At 50.9% G+C, this 14,053-nt stretch overlaps 6 protein-coding genes across 6 annotated transcripts; 4 read left to right on the forward strand and 2 right to left on the reverse strand.

The window, feature by feature from the left end:
• The first annotated feature begins 155 nt into the window (after window positions 1-155).
• Window positions 156-1,657, forward strand: LAESUDRAFT_685087 (alpha/beta-hydrolase). The gene is made up of 7 exons (XM_040905877.1): window positions 156-490; window positions 546-634; window positions 706-728; window positions 785-925; window positions 977-1,009; window positions 1,069-1,466; window positions 1,528-1,657. Exons 1-6 carry the CDS (start codon window positions 260-262, stop codon window positions 1,425-1,427), a joined length of 876 nt encoding a protein of 291 aa, XP_040760282.1. The 5' UTR covers window positions 156-259; the 3' UTR covers window positions 1,428-1,466; window positions 1,528-1,657.
• A 102-nt stretch (window positions 1,658-1,759) lies between these two features.
• LAESUDRAFT_402371 (uncharacterized protein) lies at window positions 1,760-3,250 on the forward strand. Its single transcript, XM_040902317.1, has 6 exons — window positions 1,760-2,211; window positions 2,279-2,367; window positions 2,436-2,458; window positions 2,518-2,658; window positions 2,717-2,749; window positions 2,813-3,250. The coding sequence occupies exons 1-6, from the start codon at window positions 1,981-1,983 to the stop codon at window positions 3,169-3,171; spliced, it is 876 nt and encodes a 291-aa protein (XP_040760283.1). The 5' UTR covers window positions 1,760-1,980; the 3' UTR covers window positions 3,172-3,250.
• Window positions 3,251-4,768: 1,518 nt separating this feature from the next.
• On the forward strand, window positions 4,769-6,390 carry LAESUDRAFT_738645 (uncharacterized protein; the record flags this gene model as incomplete). Its single annotated transcript, XM_040910919.1, has 6 exons — window positions 4,769-4,794; window positions 4,854-4,884; window positions 4,940-5,260; window positions 5,328-5,640; window positions 5,698-5,935; window positions 5,991-6,390. The coding sequence occupies 6 exons, from the start codon at window positions 4,769-4,771 to the stop codon at window positions 6,388-6,390; spliced, it is 1,329 nt and encodes a 442-aa protein (XP_040760284.1).
• Window positions 6,391-6,509: 119 nt separating this feature from the next.
• LAESUDRAFT_402461 (uncharacterized protein) lies at window positions 6,510-8,959 on the reverse strand. The gene is made up of 22 exons (XM_040902318.1): window positions 8,684-8,959; window positions 8,615-8,633; window positions 8,487-8,565; window positions 8,421-8,434; window positions 8,268-8,366; window positions 8,198-8,207; window positions 8,124-8,141; window positions 8,043-8,068; window positions 7,959-7,984; window positions 7,873-7,907; window positions 7,795-7,819; window positions 7,726-7,737; window positions 7,640-7,655; window positions 7,542-7,581; window positions 7,384-7,484; window positions 7,271-7,330; window positions 7,191-7,218; window positions 7,077-7,140; window positions 6,963-7,017; window positions 6,839-6,914; window positions 6,710-6,778; window positions 6,510-6,655 (listed from the first exon to the last, which is right to left on the reverse strand). Exons 1-22 carry the CDS (start codon window positions 8,739-8,741, stop codon window positions 6,629-6,631), a joined length of 957 nt encoding a protein of 318 aa, XP_040760285.1. The 5' UTR covers window positions 8,742-8,959; the 3' UTR covers window positions 6,510-6,628.
• A 1,033-nt stretch (window positions 8,960-9,992) lies between these two features.
• LAESUDRAFT_752067 (uncharacterized protein) lies at window positions 9,993-11,311 on the reverse strand (the record flags this gene model as incomplete). The annotated part of the gene is made up of 5 exons (XM_040911701.1): window positions 9,993-10,236; window positions 10,290-10,759; window positions 10,836-11,144; window positions 11,190-11,211; window positions 11,253-11,311. The coding sequence occupies 5 exons, from the start codon at window positions 11,309-11,311 to the stop codon at window positions 10,191-10,193; spliced, it is 906 nt and encodes a 301-aa protein (XP_040760286.1). The 3' UTR covers window positions 9,993-10,190.
• A 288-nt stretch (window positions 11,312-11,599) lies between these two features.
• LAESUDRAFT_738648 (MBOAT-domain-containing protein) lies at window positions 11,600-13,920 on the forward strand (the record flags this gene model as incomplete). The annotated part of the gene is made up of 11 exons (XM_040910920.1): window positions 11,600-11,834; window positions 11,885-11,952; window positions 12,007-12,381; window positions 12,448-12,564; window positions 12,607-12,762; window positions 12,820-13,017; window positions 13,070-13,218; window positions 13,289-13,463; window positions 13,554-13,701; window positions 13,764-13,830; window positions 13,881-13,920. The coding sequence occupies 11 exons, from the start codon at window positions 11,600-11,602 to the stop codon at window positions 13,918-13,920; spliced, it is 1,728 nt and encodes a 575-aa protein (XP_040760287.1).
• Between the last annotated feature and the right edge of the window lie 133 nt (window positions 13,921-14,053).

Here is a 14,053-nt window from a genome sequence, read left to right on the forward strand (position 1 = left end):
TCTCATCGACTCACTCTTGTAGCGGATATCATGGGACTGTTAGAATTCATTATTTTTGTATTGGTTGGAAGCATGTGCATATATTTGTGCATGGAAGAGACAGTCGCGCGATTGGGAACTCCTCGGAGCGAGCAGCTGACGCTGCCGGACGTCCTCGGTTACACGCCATTATCCCGCCATATACACTGCAGAGATAACATGGGCAGAAACGAAGCCCGCTGTTTCTCGTTTCCACGAGCTATCTTGCTCAGTAACGTCGATGTCGACGCCAATCAAGCAGACCATCGCTGTTGGCGGCATTACCGTGCATGTCTACTCACAGCCGAACGCAACGAATGCAGCGGTTCCCGTGGCTGTCCTGTTCTTTTTGCACGGCAGGACCGGCTCGGCGCAGGAGTGTGAGTGGGTCGCACAGTCCACTTTGAAGTGGACGGAAGAGCAACGCAAGTCTACTGGAAAGCAGGCTCAAGATCTACTTATTGTGACCCTTGTATGTTATTAATTAGCATAGTCTCTGATCTCTGAGCGATACTGACATGGTGAAGGATCAACGCAATCATGGTGCGCGCATTATTGATGTGCAGGCGAACAGCGGGTGGAGGGAACAAGCACCCGCGAAGAACGACCGCCACGGGTGAGTCGGAGTCACTTCCGTCAACCCTTATGTTCTGATAACTTACCCTCTCTATGGGTAATGCTTTACAGCTTAGATATGTACGCAATATACAGTACGCCGTTCAGACCCTCTGCTGGGTGACATGCACTGAGGGACTTCCGACGGCAGCCGGAACGTCGAAAGATGTATCTTTCCTGATTGATTTCTTGCCATCGTACTTGTACCCGTCCGGAGAGCGTGCTGTTGCGCAGTGGCTCGTAGGAGGGATCAGTCTGGGAGGTCATGCTACCTGGTATACCTTGCGTAACGGTGAGCAACTAGATCACGTCCTCGTATTTGATAGACTACGACGCATCACAGAGCCAAGGGTGAAGACCGGCATTCCGATTATCGGTGAGCAGCAGTATCTTCTGAAAGGATAACAGATTGCTGATGAGGAATGGTTATTGTAGGCTGTCCGGACTACATCAAGCTCATGGCCGAACGAGCGGAGAAGAACGGTGTTCCCTTCGTGCCACCGTACATACCCAAGTCACTCCTGGACTTCATCCAAACGCACGATGCAGCTGCGGCACCGTACACATCCACCGACAGCTCTAACCCGTTCCTCGGAAAGAAAGTGCTTGTCCTGTCAGGCGCGGACGACAAGCTGGTGCCCTGGACGGCGTCACAAGATTTTGTGGAGGGTTTGAACGTAGGGGAAAGTGGTGTGAAGCAGGTTGTTGTTGCGCCGGGAGTGGGTCATGAGTGTACGCCAGACATGGTGAAGATCATGTCAAATTTTATCTGGGATCAAGTACTGGTTCTTTAAGGAGCTACATCCGAGTTCACAACTGGCATAGCGATTATGGTGAGCTTGTCGGGGTTCCTCCTCACACAAGATACATGTGCTTATTGAGAAAGCTTGGTAGAAGGCTGATGAGCATAGTAGTAGGCGAGAGATCAGGGTGGATAGGTTCCCAGTCAAGGGCCAAGGCCGTATTTTGTTCTAGACACCCAGTCACGGTACGACGGCCTTGCAACGAATGATAGTCGCGGCGCGGCAATGTAGCAGGCTTAGTCACAACTATTCAGCCATCCTCGTACCCAGAAGTTAGCAGTAAACGACAAGAATTAGGATACGTGAAATTGGTCTGCCTACAACATGCCTCATGGACCTGGATCTTCTGGGCCGGTTAGACTGTGATCGTCGAGCCATCGTCCAGGCTACTAGACGGCAACAAGTACTGATGCAGACTAGTGTTGTCCAGAGCGCGATGAGTGGCTGATGGTGCCGTTTATGCGGCCATAATCTATTACAAAGATCAAATAGGCAGAAGCTCAAAACCTCCTAGTTTTCGTTAATAATTTGTTCAACTGCACCCATGTCGACGGCCACAAAGCAGACACTTGCTATCGGTGGCATCACAGTGCATGTTTACTCACAACCGAACGCGACAGATCCTGCCACACCTGTCACCGTCCTGTTTCTCCTACATGGCAGGAAGCGCACGGTTAAAGACTGCGAGTGGATCGCAGAGTCTACTTTGAAGTGGACCCAGGAACAGCGCAAAGCCAGCAGAAATCAAGCCCAGGATCTGCTTATCGTGACTTTTGTATGTGCCTGGCCGTCATCGTGCAGTTTGGGGATTCGACGATACTGACGCGTTGATCTTCATGAAGGGTCTGCGCAATCACGGCTCACGGGTTGTGGACAGGCATGCAAATAACGGCTGGAAGAAAGAAGCATCCGAGAACAATGCGCGCTACGCGTGCGTTAATAACTACTCTAAATTGCTCGGAATCCGATGTTTTGCTGAATACCTTCCGGTCCTTACAGAGTGGACATGTATGCGATAATCGGTACATTGCTCAAACGCTCTTCCGCTGAACATGATCCACTGAAGGATTCTCAATGGCAGCTGGGACGTCGAGAGACATTTCCTTCCTGATTGACTTTCTACCGTCGTACTTGTATCCGTCCGGAGACCGTACCATCGCGCAATGGCTCGTGGGGGGCCTCAGCCTCGGAGGCCATACTACATGGTATACTTTACGAAATGGTAAGTGGCGTTGTACGTCACGTCCTCGTCTATGCAAGACTGAATGACACGTTCGCAGAGCCAAGGGTGGTAATCGGCATTGTGATCGCCGGTCAGCAACCATATATAATCAGGAAGAAAACAATCCATCGCTAACGAGAAGCATCCATTACAGGCTGCCCGGCTTACCTCAAGATGATGGCCGAACGAGCGAAGGAGATGGGCATCCCATTCACACCACCACACATACCAAAATCGCTACTTCACTTCATCCAGGCGCACGACGCAGCCGCAGCGCCATACATGTCCTCCGGCAGCTCCAATCCGTTCCTCGGCAAGAAGGTGCTCGCCTTGGCGGGCACAGCTGACAAGTCAGTTCCCTGGGCAGCATCGCGAGGGTTTGTGGAGAATCTGAACGTGGGAGAAGGTGGTGTGAAACAAGTTTTTATTCAGCCCGGAGTGGGCCATGAGTGTACCGGGGAGATGGTGAAGGTTATGTCCAAGTTCATTTGGGAACAGGCGCTGGCTGTTTGACAAACTAGAACAAGGGCCTGGCTACCTTAGCGATTGCGTTGAATCTCCCATACGAGACCGTCATATCGAAAGAAAACGGTAGAAAGATGACGAGCGTAGGGTGAAGTGGGGGAACGTGAACAAGATCTGGGTCGTCGTTGCGATATGCTCCGAAGCATTTATGAGCTTTTTGAAGCTTGAAGAATCGGTGGCGGAATTTGTCGAGAATCTGGTAGCAGGTTGCCCCTTGGGCATTCTGCGCCGGGTCCGCAAGCTGACGAAGCAATTGTGGAGAAACAGTGAAGATATGGGGATATCGTTAAGACTGCGAGGCGGACGTCGTGGTCTTGAGAAATGCGGGTGAGAATGTGAGGTGGAACATGGGTCATCGACATCGAACGATGCCACGAGATTGGACACGTGAGAGGCGGTTACAAGCAAATGGTGTGTCGGGAAGCAGGCAGCATTGCTGAAGCGTGCATGGGTGCTTGGAGATTGTTCATGTACTCACACACCGTGACTGAAGGAATGGTACCATGACGTTGTCCTTGAGGAAAAACGGTCCAAGTGTACTTCGCGAAGCCATCTCGATCTAGTGGGCTCGCGAAATGATGCATGGGATCCGAGATTCAAGGGATTAACGAGATTGCAGCTCTGACATCCTCATGGAGATAGAGTTCCTTGAGAATTATAGAAGATTGGGCAGGCATGAAAGCAATACTAGACCTCGTTCGCCGAAGCACAAGATGACAGTCTGGGAATTGATGCAATGCGAACAGTGACAGCTAGAAAAGTGTGCGGATGAAGCTTGAGCTTGAGTTAGTGCACGACAATTGGCAACCACATGCTTACCAGAATTGCAACATCCAACAAGATTAGGGCGCGTGTAAATAGCCACCGTTGACTAGCCAGCCTTAACTTACCTCAAATTTTGGGCCAGAATTGTAAGTTGGTTGTGAGGAAAATCCCAGGTCCTTCCAGATGTGTCCATAAGTTGATTGAGGATTTCATAGAGAATGTCATGAGTGAGCAGCCTGAATGAGACTCCAATGATGAAGGCGAATGACTCCTGCCATTTCAGCCACCGGAAGCACCATATGTCAGACAATGAACACAAACTGTGGTGCGCACTTGTCTGGCACCTGAATACGGGACAGCAGGCGTATATCCGACGCCGTAGAATGCAGGTGCTGCGTGGAGGACGCTGGGCAGACAACGACAGTCTAGGAGAGTAACTGGGATGTAACGAGCTATAGTAGTGACCGTGTCAGACGAATGCGGATCGAGACGGTCCGCTACCTGGGGCCACAACTCATTAATTCAGTCGGCCACAGTGATTAACATTGCAATGACCAGCGGCTCCGACAATCTACCAGAGGCACAAAAATCCATGAAGGGCCCATCAAAATCTCGTTAAAGGTTAGAGGGAAAGGCGTGCAACACATAGACGCTGGCCGACGCGCTTTCATTTCCGCGTCGCAGACTCTCAGCCTAAACTCACTGATTCCCTTTAAGCTTCGTGCCTGCCAGGATACCCGAAACACTGTGTACCTTTGGCAGTATGCAGCCGCCTCCAATTTCTCAATTACCCAATGTGGCTCCAGCAAGCAGCTCAACAATGCTAATCAGTTTGTTCGGAGACAAGTGCGTACTTTGCCGTTTCCTCTGTGATGTCGCTGAACGGATGTGCTTCTCAAGCATAGTCCATATTTTCAGGCCGGATTTGGTCTGATGGTACGTTGTCATTCCGATCAGCAGGATTGCCATCTCTCATGACGGCTTTCGTCAGGGCCTAGGGGTTGGCCTGAGTGCGCTCCGTCAAGCCCTCATTATCTCGTCGGTAGCACTCCGTCGTCGCATGCTTGTGTCTCTTGAAATCAACAACAAGGATCCGGCATATGACTGGTTTCTCACTTGGATGGCCCAGCGTAACAGTGAGGCAGCAGCACAGCCGAAGAGAATATGGTCACCGGAATCATGGATCCGTAGCCATCAGATCAGCGTCCAGACCCTGCATGAGCAGCGGAAGAACGGCAGCTCCTCCGTGCTCTTCAAGCTCGTCGCTGGACCCGGAGTGCACTATTTGCGATACCGTAAAGCTTGGATGCAGGCGCGTTCTCTGGATAATGCTCATTCTACATCATCGCGTCCTTACCTTAGCATTTGCGTGCTTGCAGGTTAAAAGAGAACGAGAGACGCGATCTCAGCAGCTGATGTCGGGTATCCCCTGGGAGACTGTCACCCTTACCACGCTCTCGCGCGATCGCGACAAGTTCCGCGAGCTGCTATCAGAGGCTCGTGACATGGCACTCCGTGCGCAAGAGGGAAAGCTGGTGATACATACAGCATGGGGAATAGAATGGCGGCCGTTCGGCCAGCCACGACGGAAGCGTCCGTTGCAAAGTGTCGTGCTTGCGCAAGGTGTCGCAGAGCGCATCGAGGAGGACGCAAAGGCGTTCTTGCAGAGGAGGAAATGGTATGAGGATCGAGGTGCGAATGCTCTCTACCGATGCCTTGCGGCGCCGGTTCTCATATGAAATCTAAAAGGTATCCCATACCGCCGAGGATATCTCTTTCATGGTCCGCCAGGCTCGGGCAAGTCCTCATTTATACAAGCTCTTGCAGGCGCTCTTTCGTATGATATTTGCCTCCTCAATCTGTCTGAACGCGGGCTCGCCGACGACAAGCTCATCCATCTTCTCTCCAACGCCCCGGAACGCAGCTTTGTGCTCATCGAGGATGTCGATGCAGCATTTAACAAGCGGGTGCAGACCACGGCAGACGGGTTAGTGTTTACATCACGTCTTGGGGGCGTGCTCCTGAGCAGAAATCTCTTGCAGGTACCAATCTTCCGTGACCTTCTCAGGATTCCTCAACGCGCTCGACGGAGTCGCGTCAGGGGAAGAGCGCATCATCTTCATGACGACCAACCACCCGGAGCGGCTCGACCCCGCGCTCATCCGGCCGGGACGCGTCGACCTTGCGGTCCTTCTGGACGACGCGGCCCCAGAGCAGGCGCGCAGGCTTTTCATGCAGTTCTATCGAGGCGCGGATGGTCACGAGCACATAGGCGAAGAGCAGCTCGAGAGCATGGGCCGGGAGATCCAGGAGACGGTCGAACACGACATGAAGCTGGGTCTGCGGACGAGTATGGCTGCGCTCCAAGGTCTCTTCATCAGGAGCACAGCCGCGGAGGCCGTGAAAGGTGTCAAAACGCTGATAGTGCCACATGCGTCGTGATGCACTGCCTGCAAGATTTAATAACACATACGTATGTTCGACAACAAAATAATTGATGACAATGAAAGACCCAAAATCTCCAGCAAATTGAGACCATAACGTCTCCTTATCAAATAGCCGCAAGGAAATGAGCGGCTTGAAGTCCTGGGATGTATTAGAGAAATCATATGATCGGCACAGATTGGGAACGAATGTTCGAGTGAGTCGATCATCTCCCGGATGATTGGTGGTAAATCCTTCAAAGAGCGTTCCAAGACTCATGCTCCTATCCAGGCGCGTCATCAGTCGGGATGTAGCCACCGGTTGAATTCATACATACCCCAGAAACATCAGTTATGGTGTCCACGGTCTTTATGTCACTAGTGGACCGGATGTGAATCTGGATACTCTGCGAAGTCGATTGCATCAAAGCTGATTCAAACCGAGGTGAACAGTAGGGTTTGCCCACCCGCTCTCCGCCGCTATGTTGTTGCTCCGTTTTGTGATTGTAACTGCTGCTGGATACCACGCTGTGGCCTGGTGGCCTGGATAGAGGGATCGACACGACGCCGTCCGCGCTGTAAGTTACTGACCTCTCTCGGAGACCCTGCCTTGCGTTCAGCGATGCGAGAAGGGAGTTGAGGAACACTATACAAGCGTGGCGGTGAGGCGAAGGTGACGTTCTGTTTGAGATGAGTCCCGCTTACGCTTGGGAAGCACAAAGTAGATGGCGATGAATGTGAACTTTGTAGCGTTCGGCTCGGTTGCGTACTGCACTATCCTCAGAGCAGCCACGGATCATATTGCACAAGCGAACTCACGATTATGAGACAAATTATGGAGCAGAGACTGCAGAGGAACAATGAGTCATTGATGAAATCCATTGGGGATTCGATGATACCTTGTCAGAGCACCGGTGTTGATGCTATATATCATTAACACGCGGACCACTGAGTTCGTTCTGTGGTGTGAAAATGAACGTCAGGACTAGATATATACCAGTAGTCATCGTACCTTGCGAAAGCCGAGCGACGCCGACTCAAGAGGATGCAGAGAGAACTAGCGATGAGCACGTCTGCAACCACTGCAGAGATGAGGCTTGTATATATGAACCACTGATACACGCATTTATGCTTAGCAGGAACGCGATGCAGGACCAATAGGAAGCCAACCGTGATGCTCGTGAGGTCAAAATAATCGGACAAAGAGAGCCTGCCCACGAGCAACATGTGAGCACGATCCCCTCGTGAAGATGAGCTTGAACACGTACCCTTTGATTGCGAACGCTAGGCCGCATACAAATATGTGAGTATCACAGGCACATATTGTCCGTTATCATCGTAAATTGATGCGCACCCCAGCTGCTACCTATCGTACATATTTCATATTTGTGGCCCTTCTAGAACATGGTGAAGTAGCACGCACCGAAAACCACCATAGTGCTGATGGCCTGTGCCGATGGTAAGCTACCAGGCTACGGCTATGCGTATCTGCGAGGCTCACGATCGCAGTGGTGATGACCCAGTTTCTGTCGCTTACTAGACAACACGTTAGAGAGCATACATCAGATAAGTCTGCCTAGATCTCACACAAGTACACTCGGTGGCAGAATAAGCTGTTCAGAGAGGTGGCATCAGCAACCGCCGTCGATCTAGTAGTTGTGCTTCGCTTACCCTCTCACGAGCGTGTCGCTTGTACTCTAAGACGCTAGCTTAAGCGGGAGAAACGTATGAAGGTTTCACAGAAGGACTCACAGCAACGAAAACATGCGCCTATCAGCGTCGTAAATGTCTCGATACGGATCTCAAAGTATGCGGATCTGACTTACCATGACGCTCCTATTTATCACACGTCAAGATCAGCTGTAATGGATAAATCGAGGAAGAAGATAGACACACCACTCTGGTGCCAAGAGTGCGAGCACGTTCGAGAAGTCAATGACGGCGTATGTGTAGAAGGCATGTGTGATGAACGCTTGGTGCAAACAGTCCAGTATCCTAGACCCAGAACCCAATGATTACTGACTATGGAAGTGAAGGCGCCACACTTGCCATAGGCAAAAGACCTGATATTCGTCAAACAAGTCTGTTTCTTTAGAAAAAGGAACTTCTGCGCACCAAAATCTTCATCAGAAGCGGATCATTTTTGCTGCGCTTGTAGTACATGTATGTTTGAACATTGGTAACACCAAACAGGCTGTGTTTACAGTATGAGCCCTGCATGTCTTCGGGGCTATAGAACTCACATTGCGCCAAAGATGGTTCCTGAACTTACGGTCAGCCATTCGTCTTCTTTGAATCGGTCAAGACCATACCGATGTAGGTTGCGCCCAGCGTCGGAGCGAGCGCAAAGTTACTACCAGAAGGTGACATTGCTGCTGTGCCGCCGAGTCTCTGTGCCGCGTGGGGGAAAGTGTCGTTTCAGCAGATGACTGTCGTCGTTCGGACAGCTTTATGTGCTATCAAAAGGCACCGGATCTGTCGAAGTTCCTCCGCACAATCTTCCGCGTCAGGGCCCTTGCTTAGATTATGCCCCAGTCGCCAGAAGCGGATAGTCATGAGTAGTTTGCCGAGCCCAGGCGTCATGTTGCCCAATCGCCGCGAGCACGCGATGTTATAGTTTCTGTTTTCGCATGCCTGATCAAGGGAGACGCCACATCTTCTCACGTTGCAGAGTACAATTCATATAGAGAGTCGTTGCCTATGAACTTCGTACCTCTTTTGCCAACGTTCACGAAGGAGCTATATGAAATGGTCGATGTATCGTTCATAAGCGCGTCTAGATCCTCTAGACAGTGAGATTTTCTTGATGAAAGCCTTTCAAAACGAATAGTCGAACTTACTAGCGCGGAGGGATCCAATCAAAGGATAAGCATGTCTCGTCGATTGGTGCGGTGCCAAATCCGCATGGACGGGACCGCAAGCAGGATGTTCACAATGACCTCCGAAGAGGCACATGATTCCCGGCCCCACTGGAACTATAAAAAAGCGCAGTCTGGACTTCGATATTATATCCACACAATTGGATCTTCTTACATTAATTCTCCCATGCTTCTGCCCTATTGTTCCTGGGGACGAGAATTTAGAATCACTGAGATATGGGTGCACAAGGAGATGTTCTCAGCGCGTAAACGGTCCCACAAGGTGGCACGCAGTACAGAACATCGCAACGATCAAAGGTGCGGGCGACGGCGAATGAGAAGACACTGCTCACAGAGCACTCTCAGCGAGATTAATTGAAGTGAGAACCTAGCTATGCCTCACGACAGCGCGAAAAGATTGTGTTCGGCTTTGAGGGTCAAGTCTAACGATAGCAGCCTTGTGCGGGCATGGCCGCAAAGTCAAATTTCATCAAGCGTTTTGCTTATGATGGGCCGTGCTCGCTGCTGGATAGGCTATATTGGCTGATCTTTCAGACCAGAGTTGGTGAGTGAGGCTTTCAGGTGCATCAAAGCATGAATTACTAACATAGAACACCTACCTCGTGTAATATGTTGCGTTTACTGGATGATTTGGCATGCACGAAGGAAGCTTGATGATATTTTCACGAACGAGGGAAAAAAGGAGGAAACTTCCACGATACGCTTGCGCCCGATGAAAATTCGCGACACATTCGTTTGGCTGGGAAATATGGACTGGAAACATTTCACAACGTTGACATTGATGATAAATTGCACAGAAGGACAAGGATGACTGATCACTGCTATTGAAGGCCTGGGCCTGCGATGCAAATCGATCCCTTCTCGAAATGTTAGTATCGACGGAGACAGCAGAAACTCATAAATAACACGAGAAAGCTTAGTGTTACATCGGAATGTCTTTCTACATCAAACCATGCTCCTCCAGCATCTCCAACCTCGCTACCTGTCTGTATGCCTCGATGAGGTTTTGGAGACGTTGCAGAGGTAACAGAAACCTTACCTCTCTCGAATTGCCTCCTGCCACCTCTGCAACTTTGCAATCTCGTTCACCTGGAAACCAAAGATCCTTGGACGATATCGCTCCGCCTTGAGCGCAGCGCTTGCTGTGCTGAAGCCCTCTGGTACAGTGTCTGTGGGAGGCTCCTGATCTTCCCTTGCTCTCCTAGCTCGCCTGCCGCCTTCGACTTCCGAGCTCGCGCGCAGTGGTCCAAAGTCAACGGGGCCGCTCTTGGGCGGAATAAGGGTGGGGTAGACTAGGAAAAGTAGGTGCGGGAATGAGGTGCCGAAGTATGCACCGTCAATTGATCCATGGCGGGAGGACTTTGGAGAGTAGATATCCTCGCAGCGTCCGCAATACAGTTTGACCGACTTCTCGTACGGGACATCCGTGAGTCCAACGGGTAGGAGAGGTTGCTGTTGGCACAAAACACGTGGGCACCGACCAAAGTCGGCCTTTTTGTACTTCTCAAGCTGTCATAATCACCAGATTATAGCGTGGCGAGACCTTGAGACAAGGATGGAGAGTTATCGTAGATCGGCGACGAACCATTTTGGCCAAGCCCCTTGAGGTAACAATCCATCGTGCGTGAATTAGCCCATAGAGCAAGCGAGCTTGGATGTCAAGCGTGCCACGGAACTCATCCTGGACCTCGTCGTCCTCTACGAGAAACAATTGGTATGTGACGGATGCGCTTTGGATGCACGAACCTAGATTGTCCGTGATGAGGTCGAGCGCTTGTGAGTAGTGCTGAACCTCAGTGTTGAGGCCTGTGAGGTTGAATCGGTCCAAAATGTAATCTTCCTCGACTTCGCAGAAATACTCGTTGCCCTTGGAGGACAGGAACCAGGAAATCCACTATCACGGGTGGTCAGAAAGAGAAGACAAACTGATATCGAAGACATCGATGTACCGAACTAGGATCCTGTTAGAATGGGGGGAGACAGGGCGGGATAGTATGCTCACTTGGAGTAGTCAGAGTCTGATCCAGTCGATACTTCATCCATGACTATGTCATCCACCATCTTGTCAGTTTGGTTGTCTCGAAAGGTATCTTACTAGCGGAACTAACTTTGACGCGAACGGCAAAGCGGAAGAGCGAAGAAGTCGGGTGAGAGAAGATGGTCAAGTCGATGCAGCCACCATGCGGCGCGGCCACGGAGCGCCTTGGGCGTTAATGCGCGTTGCTTCACGCTCGATCCAAGTCTCACATCCACCTGCGTTTTCAGTCATTTGCGGACTCGGAATTACCTGCTGGAAGACAGATATATGCGCATTGGTCCTCTCGGATGCTAGGCGACGTGGTACTACAGATGCCGACTGATTTGCGCCCAACTGTCTCCTCCTTTGAGCTGGCCCAAGAGCCGACAACGCGACGAAGGGGAATTACTACGCTCACCGTTGACATACCTTCTTCCCATCATCCCCAAGCTAAAGAGGCCCATCATTCGCCTGCGCGATGGAAATCTCCCGAGTTCATTCTGTATGCAATAATCTTCTGTGTCGTGGTGCCTATCATGATTTGGATACCCATGAGACTCAGTTCACGTATGTGTATTTCGCCTGCCGATTCTGCTAAGCTCAAGCTGTGGACGCAGCCTCACATCGCAATTACGTCCAGTATAACCGGAGATTGTCTCCAGGCTGGATGTTCGGGCGTCGAGTCGTGAGTCGCATCGTGATTGCAGCCTCCGCTGGATGACATTGATCGACAATGCAGGACAATAGTGACGCCCAGTATCGCTCGTTTCGTAACAATATGTTCTCCCTAGTTCTTCTTGCTGGGGTGTTCCTTGGCGCCAAACTAGTGTATACAAGCTCTATTCGACGGTTATGGTCAAGGCCGGCCTCTGATAGGACATACTTGGTGCCATTTTTATGCATGTTTTCTGTGCTAATGCTGGCTGGTCTGCATGGTACAAGCGCCATCAAAATTATTGCCATACTCTCTATGAACTACGCTATCGGGAAGACCTGCAGAGGATCCAAGCTTGGGCCTACGTTGACCTGGCTGTTCAATGCTGGAATCCTATATACCAGTGAACGCGCTGAGGGCTACCGTTTCGAAATCCTACACAGCTCACTCGGGTTTCTTGTGCGTTTTAATTGCTTAGTTGCTCAGGGTCGCTCATTTACACGACGTTGTGCATCATATTGTTAGGATAGTATACCGGGTATATATCCGCGTTGGCATGTTAGTTTCAATATCACCGCGCTGCGGCTCATATCGTTCAACTTGGACTATCACTGGGCATGCAATGGAGTCGGTACTGCTAGTGTATGTACCGCCACCAATACATCGACATTTTGTTCACTATAGTGGGTTAAGTCAGACAGCACAATGACGGAAAAGCAACGAAAAACCACCGCACATCCTCTCGAAAGATATTCATACGCAAACTTCTTTGCCTATGTTTTGTATCCTCCTTTGTACATCGCTGGTCCGATCATGACCTTCAACGACTTCGTATGGCAGGTTGGTCAGGGTACCATCGCCAATTTCGTTCTGCTGCTAAGCGCGTACCTCGCATAGCTCCATCGCCCGGCCCCGGTATCTCTCCGAGGAACGCTCAGCTATCTATTCCGTTTCCTCGTGTGTTTCCTCACACTGGAATTCATCCTACATTTCATGTACGTCGTTGCGATCAAAGATACGAAGGCGTGGGCTGGCGACTCTGCCGCCGAACTGTGCATGATCGGCTTTTGGAATCTGATCGTCGTATGGCTGAAGGTACGTGACGCTGCTGTGTCAATACTCTTCGACGATGCCAACATTCCACCAGCTATTGATTCCGTGGCGGTTCTTCCGCTTGTGGGCGCTCGCCGATGGGATGGACCCACTGGAGAACATGGTTCGATGCATGGCGAACAACTACTCCACCCTGGGCTTCTGGCGGAGTTGGCATCGTAGCTACAACTTGTGGATTGTCCGGTAAGTTGCGCGTCTGCTAGCCTATAAGATCTGTCACGGTTTTAAACTTTCACACGTTATACATGGACAGTTATATCTACGTCCCCCTCGGCGGTACAAATAACGTCGTGTTTGCGACCCTTATCATCTTCTCCTTTGTCGCATTGTGGCATGACCTGTCCTTCCGGCTCTTGGCTTGGGGTTGGCTCGTCAGCTTGTTCATCCTACCAGAGCTGATAGCGAGATACCTCCTCAGTCCTACGAAGGTCAGTTCAACAGTGCCATTAGCCTGCATTTGGACAACTGATCGGTCTTCCTGGTTGTCCCGATCGATGCGCGCATGAACAATCTTGCAGTATGGCTCAAGATGGTGGTACAGACATGTCTGTGCCGTCGGTGCAGTGCTCAATATCCTCATGATGATGGCCGCCAACCTCGTAGGCTTTGTCATTGGGATCGACGGTATCTCATATATGCTGCACCAGCTCACCGATACCTGGGAAGGCGCGTGCTGACCATTTCACTTGTTTCGCGTAGTAATGTTGACGTTCATTTCGTGCTCGTAGGGTTAAGATTTCTTGCCTTCGCGTGCGCATGTCTTTTCGTGGGGGCGCAGATCATGTTCGAGTACCGGTGGGTCGTATCCACTGGTCTGCCTCATTTGGCTGATCGTATTTCCAAAGGGAGGAGGAACTACGCTGCGGTATCGTACGGCGATGTTGATCTGTCGCACTACCTTGCATCAATCCGCTCTTTGGGCCATTCATACGACGGTACGGAGACGCATCCTATTACGCTGAACTCCTTCTAACGCGCGATGAAATTTGGACTTCTGCCATTCGGCAGCTGTAAATGT

The sequence above is a fragment of the Laetiporus sulphureus genome, assembly GCF_001632365.1.
Source record: "Laetiporus sulphureus 93-53 unplaced genomic scaffold LAESUscaffold_47, whole genome shotgun sequence".
Taxonomy (NCBI): domain Eukaryota; kingdom Fungi; phylum Basidiomycota; class Agaricomycetes; order Polyporales; family Laetiporaceae; genus Laetiporus; species Laetiporus sulphureus.